This window comes from Thermobia domestica, chromosome 9 (genome assembly GCF_964235325.1).
Source record: "Thermobia domestica chromosome 9, izTheDome1.hap1.1, whole genome shotgun sequence".
Classification (NCBI taxonomy): Eukaryota; Metazoa; Arthropoda; class Insecta; order Zygentoma; family Lepismatidae; genus Thermobia; species Thermobia domestica.
Genome location: NC_137462.1, coordinates 202485446 through 202496071, shown reverse-complemented (window position 1 = coordinate 202496071; position 10626 = coordinate 202485446). Strand labels below are relative to the sequence as shown.

General features: G+C 34.0%; 1 protein-coding gene across 4 annotated transcripts in view; it reads left to right on the top strand.

Annotated features, from left to right (window-relative positions):
- The window catches only part of LOC145660534 (arylalkylamine N-acetyltransferase-like 2), a 28396-nt gene extending 19795 nt beyond the window's left edge, over positions 1-8601 (top strand). For 3 of the 4 annotated variants that reach the window (XM_081725723.1, XM_081725722.1, XM_081725721.1), the window contains exon 2: positions 7565-8601. In XM_081725723.1, the coding sequence (XP_081581849.1) occupies positions 7577-8371 (795 nt within the window). In that variant the 5' untranslated portion in view covers positions 7565-7576 and the 3' untranslated portion in view covers positions 8372-8601. Of the gene's footprint in view, positions 1-143; positions 268-7564 lie in introns of those variants that run through there. The other variant, XM_081725724.1, reaches the window with a different exon arrangement.
- The last annotated feature ends 2025 nt before the right edge of the window (positions 8602-10626 follow it).

The following is a 10626-nucleotide window of genomic DNA, read 5'->3' as shown; positions in this document are numbered from 1 at the left end:
GATATTTTATGAAAGATGTTTCAGTATGAGTTAGTATCATTCGTTAACTGTATTATCTGCTGGGAGGGCGTTATTTACACGTCACTTTATAAAAAAAAAAAAAAAAAGTTCTCTTGCGTAAGAAGATAATACCAGCAACTGCAACCAGAGGTCATTCGGTACGAGGAAAAGTCAATTACCTATTACGTGTGAAGAAAACCATGATTATAGGCAGTTCCCGCATTTCCTGATAAGTGGCTCTAATTAAGGACTATTTTTATATAGCAGGTAGTTTGTGTTTTTAGTCTGTTTACCTTTTTCTAATTTTATAATGTTAATTGGTTATTGGTTATTCACCTTTGGTGGTGAATGAATATGTTCTCTAGGGAGCAGACCATTCTCTCAAGTTTATGAATAATACTTCAGTCTTCGTAGTGCCTATGTAGAAAGTAGAAAGTAAGTTAAATATGCCTTTCGTTGAGTGTATAAAATTGGGTGCCCAGCAATCATGATGTTAAAAATTGTGCTGCGAAATGTGTCGAAAAGGGTTTGAGAACAGATATTAGTTTACATAATAGTGTTTTGAACATGTTATCTGGCTCATTTTCTACATTTTTTATATCCTTCATTGTCTTTGAGTTACTTACTAAATTTCTATATTTTTGATATCCTTCATTGTCTTTGTTATTTACTAAATTTCTATATTTTTGATATTCTTCATTGTCTTTAAGTTATTTATTAAATTTGTATATTTTTGATATTCTTCATTGTCTTTGAGTTATTTACTAAATTTGTATATTTTTGATATTCTTCATTGTCTTTGAGTTATTTACTAAATTTGTATATTTTTGATATTCTTCATTGTCTTTGAGTTATTTACTAAATTTGTATATTTTTGATATTCTTCATTGTCTTTGAGTTATTTACTAAATTTGTATATTTTTGATATTCTTCATTGTCTGTGAGTTAGTCACTAAATTTCTATATTTTTGATATTCTTCATTGTCTTAAGTTATTCACTAAAATTTTTAAAAGTTAGTATGAGCTTAATGATCAGCATTAAGAGCTGTATAAGATTTTCCAAGAGAACAAATATTCTTCCTACCACCCAAAGTAAAGGTAATTTCCTGAAGTGTGAAAAATAAAGCATTGAGATTTTCTCAGAAATAGCTTGTAACGATTTTGTTCATTTTTCATAAATTAATATTTTATCAGCAACCTGATAATATGCAAAGTTTTTTGTCAAGCGCAAGTGCTTTTTTTTTAATTCTAAATGATGAGATTTCGAACATTTTATTCAAAAGCATTTCAGGCGATTTCATTCATATTTTGTAAGTAAATATCTAATTAATAATAAGTCTATAATATAGCATAAGTGTGTTTCTCATGTAGATATCTTACAAGAAGTAATTTACTTTTTGTTGTGTTTTAATGAGTTTTTCTTCGGAAACTACAGGTAATTTTATTGATATTTAATTAAAAATCCAATGAATCAAAATATCCATAAGAGATAGTTTACTCTTTACTTTTTTCGATGATATTTATTTATTTGTGAATGCCTACTATAATTTTGTGCACATTTCATAAAGAAAGGTTTTCGTGATAGCAACAGCATTTCATGATTTAATTAAAGACATTGGAGTGAGAAAGTTTAGTGTAGTGGCCCCTCTGTTTTATTATGAAGTCTTGAGTCTTTTGCGCACGAAATGGCGTTGGTGTTCCAAATGTCAGTATGTATGAGTCACAGCGGGTCAACACCTAATGTCATTTAACAGCTGAAAGTTGAAGCTAGTAGATATGCAAACAGTGCTGTGATTCTCATAACGAAACGTTGCTTTTGTTTTGGAAATTTCGATGTTCAAGATACTTCTCGCGGTGGGTGACCAGTTACACCAAAAGTTAGTGTTTTGAACAAAGTCGAGAGAAACTGGTATGTAAGCAGTGATGATATCGCCAATGAACTAAATCGTAATCAGGCAGTGTTAAACCATTTGAAAAAAAAAAGCTGGCTATACAGAGAAGCTCGACTTTTGGGTACCATGCTGCCGCCGTGGGGTAGAATGATATACTCGGACGTGGACTGTCGACCATTATGCGAGTGAAAATAACAATTTAAGAGAAACGACTGAAACTAATCAACAAATTCACATATTCGCATACCACACTGACAAGCCAGACCTCATACATTTTTAATGAGTTATCAAAAATCGAGAGAGCTTGACTGGAAGGTTTTAATGCATCCACCATATAGCCCGGACCTTGCACCGTCGAACTATCATTTTTTTTTCAATCTCTGGAGAGAGTCCTAAATAATGTTAAGTTAGCTTCATAGTTGACCTATAGAAATCAAGTGTCACAATTTTATTTTATTTTATTTATTATTACATTATTTACTACAAACTACAGAAATTCTATAGCGACTAGATTATTGTGTTGCTGTAAAATGGCAAAAGGTCGTCGAACAAAATGGTGCAAGCGAGGTTTAATAATGTTATTTTCAAATTATAATAAATTTATTCTAAATTTTGACCCCTCCCCCCCGTCCCAAAGACTCAATATTCTTAGAAAACTTGATATAAATGAATTTCTGTTACTTTATGTTCTGTTCATGAATGTATTGTGAGTATTTTTCTCCAGCGCCGCATTACAATTCTTTCCATCTTCCTTTTATGTGATTTGTGTAGAGCCATAGTTCAGGTGCTGATGAATGTTTTTTTTAATGTTATCGATACGTTCTTTGCATCGTAATAGTTCGTTGTTCTGTATAGTACTGCCCTTGTTATTTTAATTTCCTGATCTTTGATCGAGGATCTCATACTACAGAAAAGAAAAAATAAATCCTTCTGTTCTTTCTTGACGTGCTGATTTTTGATTAACAATCTTAATACATAGATTTAGAAAAGGGTAAGACTTGTTTCTAAAACTGTTCACAATTATCCATTTTTTCCCAAGTTTTACTAATACTTAGTCACTGTTTTAGTGTAATTAACTAATAATTTTCTCCATTATTTTCCATAACTATATTTCTAACACCGTCCTTTTAAATTTGTCTTTTGAATGTTCAGTTTTGTGCTCCGTACGCTAGAATACTCGAAAGAAAACATTTTACCTAAGCTCCCTCGTGGCTATATGGTAAACGTATGCCAATACCTAGGCCAAGGAGTTTCATGTAGGGATGGGCAAAACCGGTTTTTATAAAAACAGGAAACCGGTTTCTAAAAAACCGAAACCCGAAAACAGACATTTCGGTTTTCTCCAAAACCGGTTCGGTTTTTCACCAAAACTGGTTTCGGTGAAAACTTTTGGAAAACACAAAACTATTTCTGTGGAAACGGATTCGGTTTCCAGAGAACAACGAAACCCGGTTTTTCGAAAAATTTCAAAACCGGTTTCGGTTTTTCTAAAACCCGAAAACCGAAAAACCGGGTTTTTGTGTCCACCAGTAGTTTCATGTTTTTTTTTAATTAATATTTTAATTTACAATTTATTAAAAAGCATGTGGCGTACGTTTAATTTTGTTCTCTCCAATGTATACATTACATAACAATGTACTTTATTAATGACTACTATGTTGCTTGTAAGAGTTATTTCCATTCGCAAATTCATTGTCAAGCAGAAGGTATGTGTAATTTTATTATTATAACAGAGAGAGTGTGACACTTATGGTCTTTGCTACTGTTGACTTACGTATGTGCTCACGTAGCTTCACAGTCTCTCTTCTACAGCTCTTTGTCTTTCCACTGTAGCATTCTTTCACACACTTCTGAAGTTTTTACACTGATGCTACCATTAACTGGTATTTATTGTTGTACTTTGTAACATTACTAGCTGATATACTCGTTCTTCGCACAAGAAAATATGTAATAAAATAAGTATGTAATTGTATACAAAAAATTTGAATCTCTTCCGCCTTAGGATGTACATTTTAATTAAAGTGAAACTAAAAACCTAGGTCGACCAGAGTGCTAATTATATTCAAAAATTCATTTCATGTAACATTTTAACCCCTTTCTTCCATTTCTACAGGTAGAGGTTTCAAATATAGTGGAGCTTGTGGTCACATGACTTAAATGTCATCAGGACTGATCAGCAATCAGCTTACACCTTGAAAACTATGGATTCAACACTAATCTCAATCATTGTAGACACTTTATTTTTCATTCTTTCTTATCGCTATGACGATGGGGCAGAAGTTGGACTCAAGCGGCATCAGAAGTGTCATTATTCATCTCAACGACCCCGGAAACTATTGATTTTACACTAATATTGATCGTTTTTTATTATTTTTTAGTTACCCTTCCTTCCTCCACCCCTAGGGGTGCTGGGGGCGTTTTCTCCCACAGTATTCTTTTCCAGAATTTAAGTCACATTTGTATTAGGCTGGTTTAAGTTGCTCCAGGGTTTCAGAGTTATGGTGGAACATACACACATAAATACATATATGCATATACATATATTGCATTTTATTTTCAGCAATTACTAATTTCGCTACTTAATCTCTATATATACGTATAGAAGTAGAAATCCTGACTGGGTAATGAGTCCTAGGCCAAACTACTTAAGCTAAAACTTGAAATTTGATCAGTACACAGGAATTATGTCGTAAGATACCATTAAATAAAAAATAATGGATATTAAACAAGGAAGGGAGAAAGGGAGTGCAATTATTATAAGAACCCATCAAGGTTAAAGAAATGAAATTTGGTGTTTATACTTTTCATTTAAAATAATTAAATATGTATTTCCGTCATTCTACTTGTAATTGTCATTTCTGAAAATACTTTGTATTTTCTAGCTTTCGGTTTCCACTTATAGCGTAGTTTACAGAGAATGAAAACAGGACAAACAATAAAAAGCACCGGGAAAAAAACACACACACAAACCCGGATGGAGCAATGCGAAGAACATTTTGTCTTAGCTGCTAGTCATACTTCAAGTAGTGGTGAACCACACTGTGGAATGGCGGGTTCAATTCGTGAAATCTAGTGTTCAACGTACAGAAGGTTGCAGCTCATGTTGATATTTTTCTTTTGGTGCCAATATTGTATGTACACTCATGTCCAAAATTATTGTCGCATGTCTATAAATATGTTGCTGTAGGAATATAATTTTATAACGAATTCGCACGGTATTTCTTATAATGTTAGTATGTGTATAATCGGAAAAGACATGTATGTGGCGAATTTCATGTCAAAAGAGCAGTAAATAAGAACAATAAAACGAAAACAAAACTTTCTTTTCTATTTAGCAACATTTTGTTTTATTCCTTCTAATTTTCGTATTTATAATTCTTTTCCTATGAAATTTACCACAAATACACATTTCCCGATTATACACATAGTATCAGTATTAAAAGTACCCTGCAAAATCATTGTCAAATTATATTCCTACAAGAAGACAGTTATAGATATGCGACAATCATTTTGGACATAAGTGTACCTAAGTACTTTTAGATTACTATATCCCATTCTTTGCTTAGTCAACCCTTATCTATATTTAGTTTTAGATATTTTAAACAAAATAAGTTCTCAAAAATATCTTTCTCTTTTATTCGTTTTTTTTTTTTTTTTTTTTTTTTTTTTAAGAGAACTAACAATATTGTGTTGTGTTTGTTTTAAATACGGTTGTAACCAGGATTCTGCTTTAGCATGTCTGAGATGTTCCTTGACTCATACTTTTTTAAGTTTTCTGTGTGTCAATTGTATAACCCGCCAGACAACTGCTCTTTATCTCTTAGACTGCTACTTTTTCATTTGGGTCGGTGGGCACTTAAATTGAGTGATATTGTTTTCCAAACTTGTAGGGGGTTTCAATGCTGTTTGAAAACCAATCTGCGTAAAAAATCTTATTTTATGCAGTTTTCAATCTGCTGAATATAGGTAGTCTAACCCACTTTTTTACAGCAAACTCTGCAAAACTTTGGTAAAGAATATCACTCAATTCAAATGATATTACACCGATCCCAATAAAAATTAGGAGTCTACGAAATAAAGTGCAGGTGTCTGGAAGCTAATATAGGCATGACGTGACAAAAAGAAACTGAAAAGTACGAGTCATCTCTAAGAGGCTAAAGCAAAAGACACTGTTTCAGACTTGTTGAGATATTTAAAAGAAACACAACCCAATGTTGTAGATTTACCAAAAAAAAAAAAAAAAAAAAAAAGTTAAAAGGAAGAATTGATTTGGAATTTGTTTTCTTAAAGAATCCAAAGCTTAATATAGATAAGGCTTGATTATGTATAGAATGGGAGACAGAAATTAAAATATACGTACAGTACTGGCGGCATAACAAAAACATCAATATGAGATTGCAACTTTCCCTACAGCGAATATAAGAATGCACAAGTTAAGCCTGCCATTCGATAGGGTGCTTCGACGTGTGACTAGCAGCTAAAGAACAAGGTTCTCTTCGCACTGCTCTACCCAAGTGAGTCTTTTTATTTCTCCCGATGGATTTTATTGATTTTCGTATTGTTTTCATCCACTGTGAACAAAGCTCTAGGGGAGAGCCTAAAACTAGAAAGTACAAAGGATTTTTTGGAATTACAAATAACAAGTGAGTAAAATGATTGTTAGAATTTCTAAGTGTATTAGTACAGTACACATGTTTAGAAGAAAGAGTACAGATGAAGTGTAAAATCAAATGTTTATGAGGTACCAATCGTTTCTCTGCTAAACAAATATAGTTTTACAAAGGAGATGTACAAATATAAGTCGAGTTACGAAATTTGGGGATCGGTCCAGACCCGATGAACCCTCTATGTAGATGCACCCCTAGTGGACACTATATAAATATGTCGTGAATATACCTAAGTCAATAAACTATGGCTTTTTGTTGTTGTAAAATTGAACGATGTACGTAGAACATTATTCAATGTTCTGCTTACAGATATAAGAGTCTGCATTGTTTGTTCCCTGAAAGAGCTAGCGGTAAAGTTATTGGAGTTAACATCGGAATAAATAAGTAAATAAAAGCATTGTGACAAAACTCGAAATATATAAAGGTTTATTTAAAATGCATCATTACTGTCATTCTTAAAGTTTAAAACACTATTTTAATGTTTTAACCAATTTGTTTTCCTCTTTTTAATTATTTCCAACTTTGATCTTTTCGCCACTTTTCCTAATACTTATTGCTGTATTCAGCTATTTTCCTCCATATTTTCATTTCGACGAATTTTTATAATTTTTATTCACCTTCTTTTATAAGGTCTGTCATTATCCCCGTGTAGTAGTTTACTTTAAAAAAAATACTTGGTAAGATGTTTTGTCTTTCTTATTTTTTCCATTTACACTATATGGTTTCACTAATATTAAAACCAAAGTTACCCGTTTTATTTTTCCCTTTCAACTTCCATGGGCTTCACAATTTCCTTCTTTCCCATGGACATCTTAATTAGATTTTTGTAAATTTAATAACAAATTTGCGTACCAACTGAAGTTTGTTCAGAATTATCAGAAGAATCAAAACTTTACTGTTGAAAATGCAATTCTGATATTTTGTTCTAAAAACATTTTTGCTGCTGTGTAGCTCATTTCTCATTATTCTGAAGGTACTTAATGATTTTTTTCTTATTTGTTTCAGATATCCTATAGAATGCTTCTAAAGTTGGGCACAAGTGTGCTTTGCAGCAGAGCGCTACGACTGTTACCTCAAATATGCTCCTGTGAGGCCCTGCGATTATCCTACGGAACTGCATCTCAAGTACCAGAAAGTTCGGAAGCCATTAAAATTGAACCAGTAACAGAAAATCGTTACGACGAAGTTTTAGATCATGTGACAGATGTCTTCTTACGGGATGAAGTTCTGACGTGGAGTTATCCGCCGTGTACAACAGGGCAGCGGGCAAAGGACTTTCGGTGCCATGCTCGTAGCCACCTTGAAAGTGGACTGTGTGTTGTAGCCACAATTGGTAGTGACGAGAAGGTAGTTGGTGCTTCTTTAAATAGACCGTTCACACCTCAGTTACTCGAAGAATGGGGCAGACAAGCCCATAAAATACAAGACCCAATGATGCGAGATATGGTAAACTTTTTATCATGGATACATCTTAATCTTGACCTATTTTCTAGTTTAGAGGTGGATAAGTTGATGGAGATTGGTATGATGGCTGTCGATCCTTCTTACTCTGGCCAAGGATTGGCCACAAGACTAGTGAGAGAAAGCATGAAACTCGGTGCGAAAAATGGTTTTCCCGCAGCCAAAGCTGACGCAACTAGTCGTGCTTCGTACACAGCTTGTGAAAGAGCTGGTATGGAACCCATATATCAAATGAACTACGCTGACTACATAGTTAATGGTAAAGTAGTGTTTAATAACACAGGACCTAATCCGGCTGTAACAGTGTTTATAGCTCGATTACTTCCATCAGGTAGAGACAGAATTTTGTAAACAACATACGTACACATATACAGAGTGTATGTAATAGTGTAGGTGTGTGTTCTCTAACGCACAGTGGAAGTGAGAGTTTTCTGTGATAATATGTCGTTGTGCCTGGTACTTGAAAAGAAGTAACAGTTCCAGTCTTGTAATTGCACTTTAGTTCATTGTAGAGAGAGATATCTATATACAGAACAAATTTGTAGATATACTAAAATAAAATATTAAGAAACATTTTAAAATTATATTTCAAGAATCAAAGTGACCTTTAGGTTCAGAATGCAGTAAATGTAGCATTCCATGTTTCAGAGTTAGATGTTATGGTTCAGATCTTATGCTAAGATTTAAGCCCATAACCTTAATGCAGAAATGAGATGTTAAAAGAGAATTAAATTGTGGTCCCTGCATCCAAATTTTAATTTCTGCATTGTTTCATTGTAACTCCCAATTAAAAAGAATGTTTTGCTACGAAATTGTTTAAAAATAATTTCCGTACCTGCAGATTCGGTCACATTTAAAGACCCAATCTGACTCTGTATTATCACATATACATTTTCTTTAGAAAGATAGATTTTTTATGCATTATAGATGCTTTTAAATTACTTCATTATGAAACAGTTAATGGAACAATGCTGCGAAAACCCAGAGATCTCTTGCATTTTGATGAATACTGTATCAATTGGGATACAGGTGACCATGCTTTCTCCTCAATTCCCATCCAACTACGAAAACTGGTCCATGTTGCTGGTAGCTCCAATTCTAGTGCACCGTCCGACTAAGTTAATGTCTTTGCCAGTGTAGCAGTGAGATGGTTATATCCTTAGTATGAATAAAGGAATGTCAGAATAGAAAATAAAAGGCTTTCCGTATCTTCCGATGAAAAATATTCAACATCGAAGTCACTGTTATTATACAATAACATCCGTATTCCTGAAAGAAGAAGAAAGCTAACCTGACTCGAACGTCAAAACTTCGATGTTCTATTAGTGTAATACTGTTAAGCGTTCCTTTTTAGCACCAAGGTTATACTGCAGTAATGCATTCAAAGCTCTCCCACCGTGAATGAATCTAGCCAGTAGACCAGCGGGAAGAGATCTATCCATCCAATCTGTACTACTAATAGTTTGTAGTACGGAACTTGGAAAGGAAAATGCTTGTCTTAAATAAATGAATAAAGAAAAATCCCGCAATTATGTTCAAAGTACTGTATAACAACACTACCCATGGCTTTGGATTGGATATTGTAACAAAACAAACATGACCAAAGCTTCAACACACTGTATATTTTAAACCATAATGTGTAACGGTTTCGGATATCTAACATATCCTTCCTCAGACCCTATAGAACATAAATGAAGATACAGACATATATATATAGTCATTCTTATGAAATAGTCTAAATTCTATTGGCTGAAGCCTTCAGTCAATCCCGTAAGTCCCCGTGTTCACTTTCCAACCAATCACATTCCGCCATTTTCGGTCCTTATAAGGGCCTTTTTCAATTTCATCTTGTCTACGTTTCATAGCACGTGATAAGGTAGACGAATATTATGGTCTCGTGCCAAGCTGTTCCACCACAACTTAGCTTTCGAAACACCTGTCGTTCCTGTTGTGGCATTAGTTTACGCGGCCTACCTGATGATTTCTTTACTCCATACCGCATCCCAAGTTTAAGAAAATTGTTCACGACACAAGCACTCCGCCCAATTCGACGTGCAATTTCATTAACAGATACACCTTCTTCTTTATATGCCACTATTTCACCCTTTTCACACTCAGACAATACTTTGCCACGTCCCATTATGCTTCTCTTACTCGCCACCTCACCCAGACGCCCTCACTGCAGTACACTACCTTACACTTCTATCACTAGTCTGTTATACATCTCGCCTTCTCGTCCAGTGCAATCTGTGTTCGTAGCAGCGCCCTAGCTACGTGTTATTACGCTAAACTTGTCTGCGTTCGTATCATTTTGCAACACTTCTCATGGGGTGTTTTTTTATTTTCGTTTCGCCATGTCGTCTATATGCGTCTATTTCTACAATACCTGTTATCGCGTAACATAAATACGACACTGTGTCATTCACCCGCACTTCCATTTTCCGTTTCCTTTCCGATCACATAATATGACGATAACTTGTACCGTTCTTATCATTTTGCAACGCACCTTATATATGTCTGTATCTTCATTTATGTTCTATAGTGTCTGAGGAGGAATATGTTAGATGTCCGAAACCGTTACACATTATAGCTTAAAATATACAGTG